At 38.7% G+C, this 22500-nt stretch overlaps 1 protein-coding gene and 1 long non-coding RNA gene across 4 annotated transcripts in view; one reads left to right on the forward strand and one right to left on the reverse strand.

Annotated features, from left to right (window-relative positions):
* LOC137970026 (uncharacterized) overlaps positions 1-11390 on the reverse strand; it is a 27110-nt gene extending 15720 nt beyond the window's left edge. The window contains exon 1 of the long non-coding RNA XR_011116758.1: positions 10152-11390. This is a non-coding gene — a long non-coding RNA (uncharacterized lncRNA). The remainder of the gene's footprint in view (positions 1-10151) is intronic.
* The window catches only part of LOC137970020 (CCR4-NOT transcription complex subunit 3-like), a 62610-nt gene continuing 46453 nt past the window's right edge, over positions 6344-22500 (forward strand). For 2 of the 3 annotated variants that reach the window (XM_068816471.1, XM_068816470.1), the window contains exons 1-6: positions 6345-9662; positions 11881-12006; positions 13307-13407; positions 14402-14581; positions 17895-18012; positions 20893-21091. In XM_068816471.1, coding sequence (XP_068672572.1) covers positions 11889-12006; positions 13307-13407; positions 14402-14581; positions 17895-18012; positions 20893-21091 — 716 coding nt within the window. In that variant the 5' untranslated portion in view covers positions 6345-9662; positions 11881-11888. Of the gene's footprint in view, positions 9663-11880; positions 12007-13306; positions 13408-14401; positions 14582-17894; positions 18013-20892; positions 21092-22500 lie in introns of all 3 variants that reach the window. The other variant, XM_068816469.1, reaches the window with a different exon arrangement.

Consider the following 22500-nt stretch of genomic DNA (forward strand, 5'->3'; position numbering starts at 1 on the left):
ACTGTAGCGTCTGTACCCTTCACTACATCTTGTGTTAAGCTCCACATACCTGGAAAACAAGCAACTGTTTAATGAGCTGTAAAACAATAATGGAGTAACATTTGAGTTACAGAAAGTATGGCAAATTCTTTGGATTAATCCTTATTATTATAACTTTAATTTTATGCATTTGCTAACCACATTGGTAGCTACCTTCTGTATTTGTCCGGTAAAAATTCCTCGATTAGTGTCACAATCATTCCAGTGAGGCTGTTGTTATTTCGATCCTTCAGGTACTGGTATTTCAAGGACTCATTCTGTCGTTCAATGCCATTGTTGGTGTTGACACTCATCAAGAATCTGTCCTGTCTGAATGCCCACACCCATCTCTGTGACACAAAACAAATTACAAGGACTTAAATCTCTTAGGGAGGCTGGAATTGGTTTTAAGCTGCACATACCCATGCAGTCTACACACGCCATAACTAACATACACATGTCCTCTGAGTGAATCAAAATCACAATTAAAAATTCATATGCGTAGCACACCTGAAGTTAAATTCTGTGTAAAATCATGCAAAATGGAAATAAAATATGTGGAAATCATTTGTTTATAGCTTGAAATTTTGTTCTGTGACCTATCCTGATTTTTTTGTATGCAAACACCGTTTATAGTGGCACTTCAAAATAATGTAAAAGTAAATGTTTCATGGAAAATTACCCAGTACAATTTCCTGTAAAGTATGTCACAAGTCCCCTTAAAGTATAGCCGAACAACAGAGTTGCAAGGAGACATATAGTTTTCCCACACCATTAAATATCCTTCTTTGTAATCTTTCATCGTTTCACACGCTCTACAGCAACAAGAAACCCTTTTGTGCCTCTTTATGTGATCTTACAAGTCCTGTTGCATGTTAATTAGTCACTGCAAGAATTCTTGATACATGTATTGTACATGAATAAGTTCAACAAAGCATCTCATTAACCTACATGTATATGGTAAAGGAGGATGTTGACTTGCAGGCGTAAGCTTTCTTCCTTATAATATAACTGTCATTGATATTCTGTGCTTCATAGTTATAACATTACAGAGAAGTAAATTTAACTGTGTGCTGCCTGCATTATGTCCATTCTTACCTTAGACTCTGTAAGCCAAGTTTTTTCAAACCAATTCCTGAGCTTGGGATTAGCCAGCCAAAGTGCACTATCCTTAAGGGAAGACAAATTCTTCTCCAGTGACTCTTTCGTTGAGGATTTTGCAACATTACGAAGCAATGTTAGGACCTCTTCCCTGCTGGCAGTCAAACCATTTTCAGACTTTCGTAGCCATCTATCCCAGCACTGTTCACGATGAAAGTCACAAATATATGTAGTGGTATCTGTTAAGCCAACATAAAAATTAATGTCCAATATATTAGGGTTTTTAGGAGAATTTTGAGCAGCCATTGCTGCGCTGCTTTTGTACATGACTGAAGCATCATCGAGGTACTTATACAACCATAAAATGTACCAACTAATAAAACCTGTGACAGGTGTTTCAGCCTCAACTGGGAACCCTGTATGCACCAGTATAATTATATTCTCAAAGAGTTGTTGCAGATTAAGTACTATGAAGGATAAAACTCCTATGGCACCAGCCTTAGCATGACTTTAAGGCTTTGCCCTCATAGGAGTATCCAGATTTGTAACTGAATACCTGAATGCCCTCAGGCTGACAAAGATGTAATGTATGGCCTGCTTTTCCAATCAGTTATTTGAGCCTTGCTTATTCAAGGAGGCAAACAAGGTTTTGAGTGAATACATGTACATTTAACTTAGTAAGAACTTTAAAATTCTAATATCCATATGTTTACTTTGCAAATGTTTCCTTATAGGTTGTGTATTTGAGTACATTGGAACCATTTTGAGTCCTTCTTACCAGGGAATGTTCTCTCAATGGCATGGATCTCCTCATGGCAAAAGTCAGTCATGAAATACTGGGGTTTCCAGCTGCCATTCCAGTCATGGAATATCCCTAGTGCTTCCTGTATTGAAGCCGTGGTTTCCCTTTGAATGATGAAAGACCCCACAACTATGTAATTTACATTTGTCTTTACCACCAGGAAAAATAGAGGGAGCTCATATCTCATTGTTTTGTAAGTAGCATCAAGGAGGGTGATTTCATTTCCATAACGGATCATAAGTTTTTTCTGCCAGGTTGTCTGGTGAGCAAACAAAAAAGATCAGTGCGCGCGCAGTTTTTATCTGTTTCATCATTGTTACCTTCAGCATCTGTTGATGAGGCTGCTAGGGCACAGGGTCTAAAAAAGAAGAAGTCTTGAGGGTTCTCCTGACGCCAGTTTTCAATTTTCTTCTGCAGGTGTTCCTGATCAGTTTTTGACAGCATTTTTTTCACTGATGCCTTATACATGTGGTTCCTGACATCCACATCTGTTGGGTAATAGCGTCTGTTTGTTGATGCTGGTGGAGCTTGCCCTGGAAATAGTTCCATTTTTACAAATTGTCTCAGATGTCTCTTCATTTCATCAACAGTTTTCACACCTTCACCAACAAGCTCTTCAATCTTCACGTCAAGCCTTTTGTCTATTGGCTGCAGAATACCACCAACCTTTTGGTTTGATACATGAGGAAAAAAATAAACATGGAACTTAATTTTGACAGATAATTATACGGAAACTGTTTGTGTGAAGGCACTGCTGTTAAAATGGAATGTTCCTTTAATGAAACAACAATATGAGCACCAACACGAAATATATAAATTAAAAGTTACTGATTCCTAGTCAATTTCATTTAGTCTTAATCAACTTCCAATTCCATTTAAGACAAGCAAGTACCTGCCAAGCTAAAGAATATTGTACAAAGCAATGTTTTGTGGTAAGCTGAAGCCACATTTGAACACTTTGGCCATGTGGTTGTGGGCAGCACCCCATATGGTCGATCAAATGAAATGTGATTGTCAGTGTCAGTAGACATGGGGAGTTGTTCCAGCCTTGTTAGGCCTCATCAGCATGGTAGAGCATTAGTAGACACTGTCACATGGCCATGGTACCCAATGTGGCTTCAGCTTACCTCATATCAAGTGATATCCCACATCCCAGAAGTGTGTTATTGGCTACTACACAAATAAAACTGTTGTCCTCAGATTGAGTTAGTATCCCAATACCATCAGTCTATTGATGTCAACAGACCTCTCCAATGATGTGATCTTTGTGATCATCCTCCTTTGGTAAATGAACATATATTCTTCGTTCAACCTGGGGTTTCTTTCCACTGATTATGTCGGTCTTTAGCTTTTTAGACATATCCCTTCGAAGTCTTTCTGTGTCATCTCTGATCTATATGGTTTAAAAAAAGTCATGATTTTTTTTTAAATGAGGGACATATTTTTCTGATAAATTAGTTATTAATATTATGATATCTGTGGTTGTAGTTCTGTACCTTGTAATTGCAGTACTTTATCACTTCTGATAGACGAATACTTGCAGGGCAGCCAAACTTCATTGTATCTTGAGGTAAAAACTTCCTCCTTATAAATGCGTGATCATCAATCTGTAGTTAAAAGATTGATATTTTTAATCCTCACTGTTTAGTGCTAAAAGCACGAAAAGGCCATGCCTGATGAAAAATGCTCCATACATGTGGTCATAACCAACATACCTTGTTTTCAGAATGTCTTGCTTTAAATGACTTTTTCCTGTCTGGGCCATGTTGGCAGTCAAATACCTTGGTGCCAATTATGCTGAAGGGAACTCCATCAAATGGTATTTTATCATCTTTAAAAAAGACTTTCCTTTGCTTGGCAAAGGGATCTGTGCCATGGAAACAAGGAAAGTTTTTGTTATGTTTATTATGATCTCAACTGTAATCTGGAGTGAAACCTATACTTTAGTCAACCCCATATATTACATACAGCCTTTGTAGATAAGCTTACTATTTATTCAACTTTAGACCTTCATTTCTGATTGACTGATAAATTATCAAATTCTCAATACCACTGTGAACGTGCACATTTTACTCCAACATTCTTATCCCCTCCCCCCACACACACACGTTCATATCCCTATCCTACCAAATCCAGTACTTTAAATAGAACATCTATTGATGTAATAAAATGTCCTTTGTTGTGAATAAACAACCTTCTAATTGTTGTAACGCTTATTGCTATAATTATTTTATATTATTATTTATCTTATTATTGTTTATTACTTCCTTGGCCCATAATACAAATCTTACCTCCAGCTCCAAACATTCTGTCTGATTTAAAGCAAGAAAACTTTGTTGTTGTTTCCAGTTCATATTGTCTAATCACAGTCATGGCTGCCTCAACAGATTCAACGTAGCCAACATACTTGTTCGTCGACCCTCTTAACTTCTCCTGCCAAGTACATACGGATTCGGTAGCACCACTACCTTTCTCATTCTCTAAATGGCCGCCTTCACCTATGGCGCTTTCTTCGGCATTTGCAGGCAAAGCCATAGCAAACGGCTGGTGCTGAATACAAACAACTGAGTAGCAACTTGCAGATCTCGCGGACGAGGAAAATTATTTCGAAATTGCCCGCCAAACAAGAGTGCATAGCGGGAAATTCTTCGTAATTCCGAGACAGCTGTTCGGTTTACTGTCGTAAATTTTCGTGCTCAGTCGCCCGTTACTAAACGTCAGTTTCACGGATGGAATGATACGGCATCGGTTACGCCAGGGCGGAAAGAGACCGGGCGGTGAAACGAGCGGGTCCGAGCAAAAAGGTGTGATGCAGTAGACTGGGGTCTACTAAAAAAGCCTTTTCAAAACGGCGGCAAGTGTTGAGATCGGCGACTCACTCGAAGATATTGAAAGAATTGTTTTTACAGGACATCACAGACGACTTTTTTTGTTTGAACGAGAAAAGAAATTCTTCAGGTGTTCCAGACACATAGCTGATGTTAATGTAACAAACATTTTCCCTCTGTTCTTGATTGGTTCTCTCCGATAACCTATGGTCTTTAGGTAAATCCAAGTGTTTGCTTTCTTGTTCACTTTGCCATACAAGCCATTTCCATGGAAAAGGTTATAAGTCATGGTTTTTTTTACATTTTGTTTATATTCTGGTGAGTATTTTCACGAATCATGCTGTGTGTTGAAGGACCCAAAAGGCAAATCAAAATACAAGTAACAACTTGGAAATATTAAGCTCTTACTAACCGAGCTGGAGAATACTGGGTTGAACATTGTGGAACTAAAGATGGAGCGCAGCGAGGTCCATACAAAAATGACCAAGGTGCAATATTCCTCAGTATGGCTTTGGCAAGCTTAGTTAGAAAGTAGTTTATCATATGGTACTCGGGCCATGATGGTTGTTTCTTGAATTTGTGGCTTTTCAAAAACAAAAATTACACAGCTTATGACCGCTTCCAAATAAATGGTCGGCATAGCAAAATCCTAACCAAGAAAAAACCAAATTATCACAATGCTTGCATTTACCTCAAAACTACCTTACTGCAGGAGGAAAAGCCGGCAGGGCAAGCAACCCCCGACCCTTAGCTCAAGGTCTAGATCCGCCACTGATTACCACAATATTTTCTGAAGTTGAATGATAATTCAGCTAATTATGTGGCTTACTGTGAGTACAATAGTTGTGCAAAGGTTAATCATGTCTTTAGAAATCAGTGGCGCCCTGGTTACGCCATCCATCAAACTGACGTTGTTCACGGTGGAAAGCTTTTAGAGTCTAAAATAGCTTTACCCTGCAACAAATTACCCTAGGTTTCAAAATTTTATTGAAATAAATCTGAACACTGTTCAATGACGCGGCAAAACACAAATATACTGCCGGACTAGTGACATGCCATATTTGTTTTACGATGGTCAGAGCCGACGCTTGAAACGAAGATGCCCACCGAAGATCAGATGACGTCACGTCAGTTTGGCGGATGGAAACAATCCGGCCATCCACCAAATTGACAAGACGTCCCTTTTTATTAAACTGGTGTTCCACAAACATCTATTCCCCACTGTATCCTTGCCACATGAAACACTTCGCACCGAGCTCGATAGTAACCAATTTACCAGATACTAGCAGATTTAGCCATGCATCTAAAGTTTACAAGCTGCAGCTATCGCATGATAGTGATACCCTCTCTTACAGTGTGTCTTAAAAACCACCAACACAAAGATAATCGGTCATTCAAATCATGACAACAATAATCTTGCTTCATTCGCAAGTCTGGGAAGTATAGTTCGAGTGACGACCTTGAATATCAGCCAGTCTTTGAAGCCTCGCAGTGGCCGCCATATTTGTTTTACGATGGTCAAAGCCGACGCTTAAACCGAAGATTTCCACCGAAGATCCGGTTTGGCGGATGGAAACAAGTGACGACCTGGGGAATCATGGGTAATCAGGGCAACAAAAACAAGATGGCAGCCGCGTGGAAGAAGGTAGTGCTCGTAAAACTGAACTTTGCGGAATTGTTTGCGGCTTTTCGCTCGTAAAAAGGAAAACTGGCATCAAGAATAGTTCTTTGGAGAACATTGGTGATTATTGTGACATTTAACGTCTCGAAACGACTTCAATTTGTATCGAATCAACTTGTATCGAAACGACTTTGTATCGAAACGACTGTAAACCTGACACATGATCGCTTCTGTGTTGGGGGATGTGATAACGATTCTAGGTATCCAGAAAAAGTACTGAAGAGAGGACACGTTACTGGGGATTTGACATGGCATTACTTCCCTAAGGATCTAAAGGAAAGAGCCATTTGGGTGAAAAACATTTCTATAAGGTACTGTAGTGTGCTGAAATCACTTCCAATTTGGAAAACCTACATTTTCCTCTCATGCTCCAACGCTTTACCTAATTGCCAGTGATAAGTCTAAACGCTCACCAAGGAAAAGGAAAGTTGTAACCCGTTAAGACAATGGCAACTCTCCTTCAAATGCACCCGAGAAGCGCTTTCGTTTTCAAGAAGCACAGGTGCAGTGTAATATCAGCTTTACTTTTGAACAGCTTACGAGGGAACATGACGTCCAAGTGCTTTTCGGTTGCTTTTCGAACAGTTGTCAGCAAAAGCCGGGGAAATGCATTATTGGGCAGGTGAAAAACATGCCCAAACTTCACACATTATGGCATCAAAGGAACAAAGGAGACTTTTGTCTGATTGGCTGTTGAAAATTGTAGTATCCAGTGTTCCAACCGCGCGCTGTGATATAAACAAAGATGGCTTTCGAAGCGGTGATTTCAACCTGTGCTTCTTCGATCGTTCTATATAGCTTCTGCCAGTTGAAGGCGGTCATTTAAACTTTAGGTGACAGGGAAAGATTCTGCAAGGGGCATTTTAGGCGGCGGAAAGTTTTCTTTCGTTACGCTTTTTGTAAGCAGCCCTTTTAGTCTGCTCGGGGAAGCAACGCTTCTGAAGTTGCTTCGAGTCAGCTTTTATACTTTTTAGCTTTATTTCTCCATTTAAGTGAATGCATCGGAACAAATGCTCAAAGTGCGAAAAGACCCGAGCAAAGGCCAGATTCCTTTGTTGGAAAGGGAGTACTATCTAACGTGGTTGCGAAATATATCCCTCGAGCTCGCAGGCTTCGATTTATCCAACTTGAATGCAGCGCTGGAAGGAAGTATGTCACTTCATTCACTTTCTTGCATTGATCGTTTAGAGTTATGAGATGTCCTCAGTCCTTTGAAAGAACATCTTATCTCAACAGATACGTCGACAGAAATTTAATACCAGCCGCTATTTTGTGTATGTGTCTGAGGCCAACCTGGTTCACTGCATTTATCTCATGTGCAAACACTCTCAAGATACACTACCTTAAAAATTTCAAGAAATTTCATTTAACGGAACCAAAACATTATTCTTAGATACATCAACTGATCATGAAGGCATGCTTGATAATATATGCTAAAATGAGTCAATAATGAAGCTCCAGTTTATTACTTTATTGGATAATTCTGTCCTTGATCTATGGTAACTCCATTAAGTCTAGCCATAGTAATTATTCATTGTTTTCATCATTTATGCTACCAGCGAATTATTCAAAAGTGATGTTGATGTTCTTAGTAAATCTATACAATAGTGACGAATGATGTGGTCACTGCCATCAGACTTGTAGGTTGTACTGAAATGAAATTTTCTGAATGAGTTCTCTTTGGGGAGGTAAAAATTTCACTTGACCATTTGAAGATGTAAAATTACACCCACATTAAATGTACAATTAAAATTGGGATGTCTGGAAATACATAAAGTAGGTCTTGTCTTCTGTGCAATGTTTAAAATTAAAAGGACAATTAAAGGCAAAGGAGACTTTGTTATAGAACTCTGATACAATATTAACTACTTATTAATTTCGATGTGGGCAGTTCATGCTCATTCATATTCATTCCTCACTTTTGTGGTAAGTTACTATCTCACTGCAGAGAATAAAGTAAATTTATCTAAATCAGGATGAAAGTGTACAAAATGTGCAGCCATTGATCTTAAATGTTTTTAGTCTATTAATTAAACCATTGACCCCTGGGGGTTCCTATTGAAGAGTAAAATACCAAGTATGGCCGGTTTTGGCCGGTTTAGGGGTGAAAGGGATTTATATTATAATATTATTAAATATAGTACGTCAATAATATTACCGTATCAGTAATTGAGCCAGTATTTAATAACTAATATGTCCCAATAAAATTTGATATTGATTCCAACAGTGTTAAGTAATTAATATACATTGATTTAGGATGATGGAACATCACACACCATTTTGTGTTCATTAAATTTATTTTTCACTTCATTCTTGGTGTATGGCAACTTATAGTAACTGCAAAAAACGTGCAGAAGAAATTGAAGAGAACTTGAGGTATACCTGAATATTATGGCTGTTTTGTGTGTCAAAAAATTTAATTGACCTGGTTTTTGTTTATTTTTGCTGCCATTCCTTGCACACAGTCACATGTCTCATAAAAGTTGAATGTGCAGACAAAGGTAAAATAATTCACTGTACAAAGTTTAAAGAATTGTTATATTTGTATTATTTATTTAATGGGATTCCAAAAGCAGAAAGGTGCAAATAGTGACACACACACCCATGCAAGGCAGCCACACAAGGGAATGAAAATTTTAAAATATGCATTTACAAATATAATGTATAATTACTTATCATGTAAATCATCATGAACAAAATTATTATATTTTACAATGATTACTTGTCATGTAAATTTTACTATACAGTTTGTAAATATCTTTAAAATTTCAATTACTACAGTTTCCCTCAAATTTAAAGTAAGAAATTTATCAAATCGAAATCTGCAGTGCAAAGTTGTGGTAAGCAGGCATTTTTATTTGTAAATATTACTACACTAACTAAACATTTTTTATGTAATTAAGTATAATTTTTAATAGCTGGGACTAATATTTATTGCAATAAAAGCAAGAGTCTTATTTGCAGTACATTGCATTTAAGAATGCATTGCATCTCAAGAATTTGACCCAGAGTTGAATCAACGCATCACAAAGTGCCAAGTTTCGATGAAAATTAGGTTTACTTTCACAGGGCATTTTCGTGCGCCCTGCCACTTTTGAAGGAAAACTTTCAAAGCAGTTCGATTCTTCACAAATATGTGCTTTCCATACTAATGGCGATCGCTGGACAAAGACATATTTGCTGAGATTTGACCGAAAGTAACGTGAACACTGACGCCATTGTCTGATTTGGGGTAAGAAAATTTCAGTTGCGCGTCAAATATACACGGTTGTAGTTCACATTTCAAGAGAAGAAAAGACAAAAAAATGTCCAGAAGGTATGAAAATCACTCATTAACAATACAGAGACTTTTGATATCTTAGTCCAGAGAAAATAACACTTGATGGTGGAAACAACAAGCACTGTTTCGTCGACAAAGAAAAGCACTTTGGTAAACGGAGAAGTCGAAACGTCGGGGTTCAGTATTCGCTGTGCCACTTTTACCGGGAATATCTCTAGTCAAACCTTATCTTTGGCTCACAAAATATCACCTGTTGACGGCTTTTCGTGGACGAACGTCGGAGACAAAAGTCCTGTACTCTCAATGACCGAGTTTGGTTTAAACAGAAAAAGCTATAAACCGATTGACATTTTGCAAAATGACTCTTTCGTCCGGATAGAATGTATTCGCTTCAAAGAGAGAACAAACGAAATTCTTCTGTCATGTTTTTCTGTTACTTACCTTAACTCCATTCATTGATAAATTTTAAGCTGTGACATCCTTTGAACGGATTACCAGCTCATTTACCACTGACGCGCCATAAGCAAATCCCGTCAACCTGGCAAATTTGTTTTGCATTCACTTCAAGCGCGGGTATCCACGTGAAAAAACCACAGCGGAAAATTTTAATGCCGGTTCCAGTTACTTTAATACGTACCATTATTCAATATTGTGATTTGCACATTCAATCATGACCATACGCGTTGCAAATGAGGCAAAATTTTTCCAACTTCGCGCAATTCTTTGACAAGTCTGAGCACACCGCATCATTGTAAAACAGCCGATCTAAGCATGTTTCGTTTCATTCGAGATAAAGGACTTTCCCAAGTAGAAGGAATTGCCGAGGTCTTTCTAGCTTTTGTCCATCTCCTTTCGGTATTTGTACCACAAGTGCATAGATAGCATTGAAAGTGAATGCAATAAAAACTACAACTAGCGACAGCGTCGACATCTTTTCTTCCCGCGTTCTAAGACTGTCTCGAAGGTTTTCAACCAATCACAATGCAAATAAAATTGAATTTGCCATTGATGATGCGCATGCGTGACATTAGTCTCCGTGATTAGAACAGCGAGAGCCTTAACTTTGGAGCAAGAATTGTTTTTGTGCCTCATCAGGTTGAGGCAAGGCTTTCCAGTGCAAGACCTTGCATTTCGTTTTTCAGTCTCGGAAAGCATAGTATCTTCCATCTTTACTACTTGGGTGAAGTTCATGTGTAAAGAATTACAATGGCTTATTTTGTGGCCTGACAGGTCTATAATACAGAGGAATATGCCAGACGTGTTTCTCAAGTATTATCCTAAATGCCGTGTGATCATTGATTGTACCGAAGTTTACATAGAAACACCTTCTAGCTTAGAAATAGCTGCAATGTGTTGGTCAAATTATAAGCAGCATTATACTGTTAAATTTTTGATTGGCATTACCCCCAATGGTGCTGTATCATTTGCATCTCCCGTCTATGATGGAAGGGCTAGTGATGCGTTTATTGTCAAAGACTGCAGGTTTTTAAATTCCCTCCAGCCTTATCATGAAGTAATGGCTGACCGGGGTTTTAAAATTCACGATTTACTTTCATTTCATCAATGCTTTCTGACCATTCCTCCTTCTAAACACACAAACTTGCAAATGTCACCCAAAGAGGTTAAAACAACATCAAGGATTGCCAATGTCCAAATTTATGTTGAGCAAGCAATTAAAAGAATTAAGGACGGTGCCTACTAATTATTAAAGATATTTTTGCCCCGGTGTGTGATTATGCAGGAAATGTAGATCTTAACAAGTGTTATTGAAATCCAAAAAGAAAATTGGGGGTAACCACGCATTTTTCAAAGATAATTCATGAATAATCTTTGTCAAAAGCTTTAAAATACAAAGCAATGTATGGCGTTCTTTCTCAAATTGAAACTTTATTATCTCTCAAAAATGCATGGTTACCCCCAATTTTCTTTTTGGATACCAAGAGTACTTACTAAGATCTACTTTTTCCGGATAGTTTTAAACCGCGCAAAAATATCCCTGTATTAGTAAGCATCACCGACAGGAAATCCGAGTATCTCAAGATGCGCAGAACGTGTGCGCAATAACAATAGTAGGCACCGTCCTTAAACACTTCCTTATTCTTAAACATGAACTTCCCATCAGCCTATTGCCACTTATAGATGATATTGTTATTGTTTGCTCTTCCCTTAGCAACCTGAATGAACCCTTATCCCTGTGAACGGACGTTTACCCTATTGCCAGGACAACTAATGTGGAACTGTTCTTCCTTAAGAGGGTATAGAAGATTCTCTTGCTTGCCAAAGACTGTGAGCCTTGGTTAGTTTTGTGTTAAGCCTGATTCTATGTTGCACTTAAATCAGTTAACGTATGTTTACTCCTGGTCACTCATATTCTGTATCTTGATTGTCTAAACCAGGATTTACATGTGTATTCTTTGTACTGCTTTTAAAATAAAACCTGTTGTTGTTGTTACCTTTCTTTGACTTGGTAGGAAGAGAGAGTATGTAATCTACAAGGGTTGTGTGCACAACACACCTGAACTGAAGGTTGACCAAGCAAGCAATGATTGTTTAACCCAAGAGAGAACTCTCTCAGCCAAGATGTAATGTACTGACATTTTAAGCCAGTATCTAATGGCATGCTCGGTATATTACATACTGTAACATTTTAAGCCAGTAATCAACGGCGTATTTATAGTTACAGTCGGTATATAGTTTGTTATACCGACCATACAGTAGTTAGTGTTTTAAAATGTTACAGTATATATACTGTGAAAACAATATATTAAGCCGTTATCCAAATGCCCATTTTTATTCATTTTATTGAATGAAAGTTAAATTGAGCATTTTTTAGGCTTTACAATCGACAGTATTTTATTTCCCATACAAAGTCTTATAATGCCTTTAAATTCTTAACGGCTATCTGAAGTGACGCGAGCTTGGGCTGACTATGCTTTCTTGGTGGAAAATTTATTGGGCCTCGAAAAAAGCCGAGTCAGCCAGCCCAGCTGTTGTCAAAGTGTGCTAGGGAGTCTTTTTTTGCCGAACAACCCCACGGGCTCCCCACAGGACGATCAATGTTTTGTAACCAGTAGCGGCGAGAAGTGGTTGTGCACGCGCAAAGAGTGCAAGATTGTGCACTCTGTTCACATGAACAGTGATAAAGCCTCGCAGTTTGAATGCGATCATGTAATGTTGGGCAAAAACCCTGAAAACTCAATTGCTGTGGCCATGTACCATCCCAACATTTCTGATTACCCGTGCAGTGATACTGTCAGAATGAAATTGTGAGAGGTTGTTTCGTCGCTACCTTCTTACACTCTTCCTGTGGTTCAAGTATCTGAGCGAGTTTTAGTGATGTGCGAGCCAGAGAGCCATGCGAGCCAAGGGGCGAGCCATGCGAGCCATGCAAGCCATGAATGCGAGTCAACATGCGAGTCACACAGTTATTGTTCAAGCTAACCGTTTTAAAATGGGTGCTTAGACTTAATAACTGTTTATCAGCGCTATTTGAAATGGGTGCTTAGACTTAAATGCAAAATTCACGTGGCTCGCTGGCTCGCACATTAGGCAGACCCTATCTGAGCAGTCCTTTGCTGTGTTTGGATTTCCCACAGCAAGCGACCCACTTGGATTTTGCCATGTAAAAAAAGAGGGCGAGAGCAAGAGTGGGACTATATCTGCATCACTAAAGATTGTCGCCAGTTCTCATCAAGAGGTAAGGGTGGAAAAGTCAGAGCACACTGCCTTCACCTTCAATCGTTTACTGTTCGCTTCCTTGGAGCAGTTTTCGTCCACAGATAAATCTATGGTCTATGTATTTTACTGTATAACTTGCAATTGAGGTGTGTTTGTTTTCTTTATCCAATGTCTGCCACGATGAGACTAAACCGTCTTGTTTACCACTGGAGTACCTGCACAACCCAGAAAGCCAACAAGATTAGTCTGGTGGGACTATTTTCCTTTGGGGGAAAATTTTGTTAAGCATATATTCATGAAGATTCAAATGGCACTGCCAATGCGAAATTAAAGTTGTTCAATTGTCTCTTATAATAATTATTGTCCTTTTGCATATCAGGACTTTTTAACATTTGCGACAAACTTTTGATATCTCTGGATGTCTTGCTTGAATTCAGATAATATTTTAAAAGAGGGCATCCCCTTGGCAATGTGATCCTGTCAAAACTGTCAGTCCTCAGAATGAAAAGCAGAGGTTTGTCAGAAACTATTCTCTTTTTTAAGAACAATAATGAATTACATACAATAGCAGCTCTGATGGTATGAAGTTTTCATGCTAATTCACTATGAAATACCATCATGTATGCCAGGGTGCAAACACTGGAGAAAAGTCAATAATTTTATTTTTATCTCATAAAATTGGCTGTTCCATTTTTAATGTAACATGCCCGAAATCCATTCTTTTCTTTGGTGAAAATTTAAATTTGTATTTATTTGTCCCATGTTCAGTACCAAAATCTATACCTAATACAATACAGCAGTGCAATGCAATACATGTTTATTCAAATCCATAGATACAAACATATACATAAATTTGGAAAGAGGAGTTTACCAATAAAAGTATCCTTTCCAAACAAAATTTGAACTTTGAACAGTGTATATTGAAGACTTTCCTACCAAAGAATTATGAGCCCCACATCATATCCATGGACAAGCTGAACTTTAAACTATCTGTATGTTACTTTTTATATTAGGAGAACTCTCCAACAGACAACCAGCTCGTGCATATTAATGATCTTCTCTACAATGGCTTTTATTGTTTTGAAATGATTTCTGAAAGAAGTTTGGATGATGTTGTTTGTGGGGTGTGTGGTATCTGCCCTGAAATTTGTCTTGGTGATGGGAATGAGAAAAATTGTTGTTCTAACAGTCAGGTATGTGGGTCTGTGTGTATAATTATTATTATGCACTAGTCATTTGTTTCCCCCACCCCCTGACCCCCGGGGATAGTGGGGACATATGGGGAAATTACTAGGGCAATTACGCGAGATTACGCCACAATTACGCCTCTAGGGGGTAGGGAAATTACAAGATTTTCGTTCCTCTGCCCTACCCCTCTGGGGACATACAGGGGGAAATAACGGGGAATTCTTACCTAGGAGGACTGGGACTGAAAAGAAACGAAGAGCAATGGTAATGAGTATTTTCACACGTGCAAAATCAATATGGCGTCGTTCCTTATATAGTTCATGTGGCACACACAAATGGCAAGAACTGTATATTGTATAATCTCCCTAACATTTCCTTGATGACTCAGAATCTTTTAGGAACAGAGGGGTGGGGGAATTACGTGTGTTTGTCTGCTCTAGTCCCCAGTGGAAATACACCTACTTTACAACCATTCAAATGTAATTTCCCTACCCATCCCCGGGGGTCAAGGGGTGGGGGAAACAAATGACTAGTGCATTATTATAGTGTATCTAAAAGATGGTAATGCTGTGGAACATTATGTTTCAGACTACTGATTCATGTACACTTTTCTAAATAAGAATCCTTTTTTTCTGTATGAATTATTCTTAAATGACATTTCTGTTTTAGAATGTATTGGGGTATCAATTACAAGTTTTTGGTGTCTAGATTTGTATCACATTGCATTGTGAAGGTGCTCGCTCCATCCCTTTTGGTTGAAGTCAGCGACATCAAGATGCCACTTCACACGACAATTGGTTGTTTTGGCTGTTAAAAATGCATTTCTCACAGCATTTTGTTGAATTAGGTTATTCCTGTAACAAGCTTAGCCAGTCTCAAGTCAAACACCAAGCTGAATTTGTCTAAGAATTTTAACTGTCATACTTTTTCTTTGAAGGATTGGAAAAATTTGTATAATTTTCCTCTTTTTTTTTGCTAACAAACAATCAAAAGTGCACAATTATTTATTAATGCTGTGTGAATTAATTTTATGTTTCCTTCAAAATTTGTGTATTTTTAGATCTATTAATATACCAAGACAGATGAACCAAAGAAGGATAATTATGATCAGTCTTTCCGAATTTCTGGGAAAATTGAGAACACGCTGGCTGGTACGCATTGTTTACACCAAAATAGCCAAGCCATTTTCTTTTTCTGTGGAAGAAATTCCCCCACTCATTCCAACACTATTATCTTGAAAGAAAGTTTGCAACACTGATTGTGACAAAAAGAGTGTCTACCTGGAATCTGCTTCAAAACCTACAGGTAAAGTTCATGGTGACAATGTGAGCCTGGTCCTGCTAAACAATGATGGTATTTATGAATAATTATGTGGTGGTCCCTTTCCGAAAGCACAGCTGTCTGGTACTAAACATTGCGGCCATCCAATTTTAATTACAAAAATTAATTGTTTCAATGTTTTATCAGTGTTCATTCCTGAATGTGTTCACTAAAGTTTCGTATCTTGTTTTGACCCTAGGTGGAAGTGGCCAGTGGCCTTCATACGCCATTCAGCCACATACCGTATTTACCCGTGTATAATACGCACTTTTTTTCTGCTAAAACAGCACCGAAAATTGAGATTCGTATTTTAATGGAATCCTTTGTTTTTGACGTGCGTCCCTCATTAGCATATAAACAAAGGCACATTGGTTTTTGATTGAAAAGTAAAAGGCTTAACCAAGAGTTAAAAATTTAGATCCACTAATAAATTAACCTTCCTGTTCAAATGAACAACTGATCAACATAGCCTTCACTTTTGAGTGATTAATTGAAACATCAAAATGGCCTGGCAAGCTTCAGATATCAGTGGGGTTAAATTATCGATGTATACACCACTGGTCTCAAGTTCAGTACTCTCCAACCCTGCTATTTCAATAGGAGATTCTTTGGTTTCGTCATCCGACCAGACTACGTCAATTCTGAGTGGTCCTCATCACATGACCAATCCTGTACCAACTCAGGTACATAGCTATTTTTTTAGTCAACTTCAAAGCAACTTCTCCTGTCAGCCTTAATCGTGAAGGTGCCCTATGAAAAACATACTTCTGCACATTATTATTTTAGCAACTAGTTTACCTAAATGGTAGAAATGCTGCAGAGAGGAAGGAAGATGTTCAATTATGCTTGCGGTAATTTAACCACGGTTTGTGCATGGAACTCGAGAGAAGAAAGAAAGCAATAGATGGTTTTCATAGTGACGTCTTCAAATTCTAAAATCAAAATCGCAAGGCCTTCTGAATGTTTAGCTGAAGGAGATTGAAGATGACCTACATATAAATAAATCTTTTTTCAAGGTCCCAGTTCCATAACGTCTTTCGTTTCGAAAATACAGTATTTTGAATTTCTAAGTTGTCACCTTGTGTGAAACCAGGATATAAAGCTATTTGGTTGAAAAAATGTCCATCCCTATGAATCTCAGATGTTTGAGCCTTTCAAGTACATTAGGAGATGCGTTCATACACATGTATTTTATCTCAGTAGCAAAAAGTAAGCGACTTCATTGCAACGTGAACTTCAGATGCTTTCGTTGAATACCGGCCACCATATTGGTGTACCACATGTACAAAATTGCGTGAAACGCTTCGACAAACAACTCGGAAACGATGTATTGCACAGACCTGCGAATTGGAGAGGTGATTAAAAGATTTGTTTCCACCAACATTCCGAGTTCTTGGCCTTTTTCATTGAACGACTTTGAATTTCAGTTATTTTTTGTTGTGTGACTTGAAACTATCTGCAGTTTGAAATGAAAAACAGAGTAGGCTCTAATGATCTTATCGCGCATCTTATTTCCTCTGTTCGCGCATAACCACAATTCCTTGCGCATTTGACCACAATCCCTTGCATTTCAAAGAAAAATGTGTACTCCTCCCAATTAGAGAGCTTCCTCGTTGGTTCGCTTCAGGGTCACTCACTGCAGCAGCAATAAAGCAGTAGACAAGATAGTACAATTAAGCTTATCATGAGTGCCAAACAATTTTAAAATGTTTAAAGCACGTAACCCATTGAAAGACAAGATATGCATGTATTCCACTGCCTTGGTATTGCCATCAGTCTGTCAATTCCAAGGTCAGTTCTTTTTCGGCCAGCACTTCTGTAACTGATCATTATTTCTTGGAATCCCCTCAGTCATGAAGTGCAAGCTGTTATAGAACATAGTAGACCAAACTTATATTTTGAAAGGGAAAGAGGCTTAACCCCTTTTGTATTTACAGTTTTTGATTTATTTCTAGGAGTAAACCCTTGATATCTTCTTAATTTTCATGTCATTTGTAGCAGCCTTCAACGTCCAACTCCTTTTCGTCTCTAAAGTCTATAGCAGCGCAAGCAGTGGCCATGGCTGGGTTAAGTAATCCAGTCCCAGCTCCAACAGACTACAGTTCAGGAAGTAGAGGTATGTAAATTCTTCCACCTCTGTTAATTCATTCCTAGCAGGTCATAGACCCTTTGCATAAATGGCGCCCAAATTTGAATAACGATACTTGATACATCCTTAGCCTCACATTCATGAGAAAAATCCTTTGTCTTGAAACATAAACACGAGGCTAAGGATGTATCAAGTATTGTTATTAAAATTTGGGTGCCATTTATGAAAAGGGTCTATGAATTTCCCAAAGGAAGTTTTTCTTCACCATTTTATTGCTTTTGGGCACAGAGGTTCAATCTCGTCCCCAGAGTCTGTTTTTCATTTGGTCAGTAACAAGAACACGGACTCTGGCCACAGGCACAGTCGCCACAGTCTCGGTATTGGTTTTATGTTGTAACTGTTGAAAACCGCTGTTATTTCAAATTTCTGAGAATGTGCAGAAGAGCCGGAAGTTCGGGATTCGCGCACTTCCTGCTTTGGCACGTTCTTTGCGTTGACCAAACGAAAAGCGGACTGTGGGGACAGACGTCATACAATGGAAAGTGCATGGAGAAATCTGATTTCTTAATCTGAATTTTTTTTAAACTTGCTGTTGGGATTATCCCATGAAGGAGAAAGTGGCTCGAACAATCGTCCTTCCTTGCTGTCTTAAGGCTTAGTTACGATGAGCACAGTTCAAAGAGAGGTCTGCAAGAAGTAATAATGTCAAGTGCCCTATGGCAGCAGCTACAGGGTCCCTGATTCATTTGAATGAACCCTGGACACAGCACCAAAGCGAGAAGTTAGTAGGTGGGAGTATATTTGGATGATGGAGGAAAATCGAAATACCCTGAAAAGAACCCTCACGTCAGGTTTTTATAGATTGAAACTCTTCCCACATGTGATTGCAAGGGTTGGGGGGGGGGGGGGGGGGTTGCTTATCTTGTTGTCTACCTGTACCCCCAGTCTAACGTCCTAGGGCATGCAACATGTGGTATTCCCAGACAGTCACCAATCCCATCACCTGGCCAATATGATTTAACCTTGGTTTACAAATTGCAGCCAGTGTTGACCATTGGCAAAGTTAGGGGGGGGGGGGGGTTGCTTATCTTGTTGTCTACTGTACCCCCAGTCTAACGTCCTAGGGCATGCAACATGTGGTATTCCCAGACAGTCACCAATCCCATCACCTGCCCAATATGATTTAACCTTGGTTTACAAATTGCAGCCAGTGTTGACCATTGGCAAAGTCATACACCAGCCCAGGGTAGCTTTCCTCGCGAATTATATGAAAGGAGTTGGTGGAGTATTCCAGACCATGTCACCAGCGATCTGTCTTGTTGGTCTTTCTGTGCTTATGGACCTTTACTATCTAATATTGGCACATTCATTTGTTATTGCAATGTTGTTGGAAACTCATTAAGGCCCAATGCAATTAAAGGACTCTCTTGTCTTTTTTTCTTAATAATTCGAAATTGTGACGACCTTTCCTTAGACTTAATCTGGCACGTTTTTCACCTAATGGACTGTCATGACCTCTAAGACGTGCTGGATTAGGACCAGTTGAGTGTGTAAACGACTCATTTAGTATCCGGTACGTTGTTTTGCGGGGTTTAATACAACCGAAGCCTGTATGGCCAAGTTAAACACGCTACGAAACCTAAGGTTACAGGACATTGCAACACTCATGTTCAGAGTAAAGCATGGTCTATGTCCAGAGTACATCCAAGTGTTATTCCAGAAAAGTAATAGCTCGTACAATCTATAGAACTGTGACTTCATAGTGACTAGATACAACACCGTGAAATAATTAAGCAATAGAGGACGTTTTCCGTGTTTCCATAGCCTCATCTAAACACGAGGAGGAGTTGGGAGAATTCGAGACTGTTATGCAAACTCGAGACGCAGTCGAGGGTTTGCATAACTGTCTAGAATTCAACTCCCCCGAGTGTTTAGATGAGGCTATATGGAAACACGGAAAAAAATCCTCTATTGCTTTTATAAAATATTTCTCAAAGATAATTCGACAAATGAAGGAAGTGCTGGTTTTTTTACTTCTAGATTGATATAGATTTTCTTGATACACGCTCATATTTCCTACCAGCCAATCAAAACACGCGTCTGAAAACACAACCAATCAAAGTTCGTGTGATGTCACAGCCGTGTTTCCATACTGTCATCTAAACACAGCTATTGACCAATGAGATTGTGCGTACTATCCTAATTATTTTATAATTATTTATGGTAAACATAGTCCAAACTGGTCAAAACTGACGTTAAGAACGCTAATTCAGCAAGTCCGTTCAAAAGTAAGATTAGGAAAACTAATTTACAAACTCTTGTGGGAGATGATCATTGTAAGGACTGTCCTCTGTTTATGGGTTGATCAGAACAATTCATCATCATTTTCTTCTTATTGTATTATCGATTTTAGGGCTCGAGTAAGGATAGTGTTATGATTTTTGGTGTTTTAAGCGTAGGGCAGTGTTTTTATCATTTTTAGTAATCTATGTAGCCAGTATAAGAAATTTGTATAGCATTGAAGTAATTGTATAGAACTTTTAATTTTGTATTGTGTCTTAACAATTTATAATGTAGATGGGTGTCCCCAATTAGTTTACTAGTTTATGTAAAGTAGATACACATGACTCGTTAATAAAGGTTATTATTATGATCATTATCTTTACGTGAGTGAGTCTTCACCTCTTCAGTTTTTCTCATTGATCCATCTCTCAAAGGCCGATTGCCTCTGTTTGATATTTGGTGAACTGTTATATCAAAGCTTGCATAGCTTGCATTACAAATTACCAGTCTTACACTTTAAGGAACACGCTTTCTTTCCGTTTTTTTAGTCGTGGCACTAGCAGAAAGTGAGTAAGAATTGCCCTTTTACGGTTTAAATTTGTATTTGTGTATGTATTTTTGCAGCGTTGCTGGAGTCAAGCAGTAGTCAGACAACAGATGAGAACAAGGTGGTACAAGAGACCAACACAGCACATCTCCAGCCTCTCCTAGGCGTGGCACCGTTAGGTCCTGTACCTCTGAACAAGGAAAGATGTTATCAGTTGGCTATGCTGGAGGCAGCCTACCATCATCTACCCCTTCCTGCAGACTCCGAAAAAGTCAGGTGTGATCATTAACTACACTAGTTTCCTATTACGTGGAACTTGTTGCTCATGCTACTCGAATGAAATAGGGGTACATGTATCTGGAAGGTAGCTGTGGACCTTTCCGCCATTTTTGTCTTATTGTCTTGAAAACGAGTTATTTCTTTTATTCCAATAAGAAAAGATGAAACATTTTCTTTCATCCCTTATTCAACGTGCAACGTGATAGATGAGGACAACTCCAGCAAATTTAAGCCAGACCATTCCTTTCTCGCATGTTACAGTTACATGCAATTCCTTCTTAACTGATTACCGATGTGTTTAGATTTTTTTTTTCACTACTGTGCGGGATGGAGGTCGTGGGTTTGAAGCCTGGAGGAGCATTGTTAACCGAAGGCCCGGTTCCTCTACCGCTGTTGTTGATCATGTGAGAAGTTAACCCAAACACTGCTCACGGAGAGTAGGGTGCGGAGTTACCGGTGTAGTGTGGTCTATGTTTGTCAGCCTTTGGTCGGCCTGCCTGGTTTAGCTGGAAGGGCCTATAAGCGAATCAGAACAGCAAAACAGAAACATAAACCAGAATCTCAGGGCCCGGTTGTTCAAAAGCCGATTAAGGCTAATCCCAGATTAAAAATTAACGAAGGAGTTTATTTCTCTATGCCCAAATGCTGTTCAACGCTGAGTTTCGGCAAAACTTTACATTAAAAGAAATCAATCTTTAAAAGCAAAAGTAAACAAAATAAACTTTCACCAAAAAGTTGAAAACGTGAAACAAATGTTTACGCTAATCCTGGATTAAGTTAGTCAGCTTTTGAACAACCGGGCCCAGGCTGTTTGCCGGGTGCAGGTTAATCCTCTAGTAATGTATAATGTATAATATTTCTGAAGCAAATTTTAACAACATTTCGAGGCATATTTCTCACTAAGCACCCTGTAAATAAGAACTTGATGAGCCTGAAACCCGAAATCATAGGTTATCATTCGATGGATTTTGTCCTTCCTTTTCATTGGCTGAGAGCCCACCACGCGACCTGCAAATAACTGACTACAAATAAGTGTTTTGCTGCGAATAATACAATGCTCATGCGCAGCTGACATCACGCTCTTGTGAGAAAATGGCAGATCGGTTCCCCGAGCTGTCAGAGAATGATTTGACATCTTTAGTAGATCGAAAGAACAGTGAAAATACTAAGAAAGGAACAAAAGTTGCATTTAACGTATTTAGAGAGTATCTCAAGGAAAGACAGGTAGACGAAGAGTCACTCGTGTCATCGACGCGAAGGACAAGTTGGCGAATGCATATGTACTAAAGAGATTTTATGCTGAAGCCAGAAAAAATAATGGCGAGCTTTACACCAAAGCTTCACTTGTCGGGATACGCTTTGAAAACTGTGAAATTCTTCAGCTTTGTTGATGCCTAGTGTTATTG

Source organism: Montipora foliosa, chromosome 9 (genome assembly GCF_036669935.1).
Source record: "Montipora foliosa isolate CH-2021 chromosome 9, ASM3666993v2, whole genome shotgun sequence".
NCBI lineage: Eukaryota > Metazoa > Cnidaria > Anthozoa > Scleractinia > Acroporidae > Montipora > Montipora foliosa.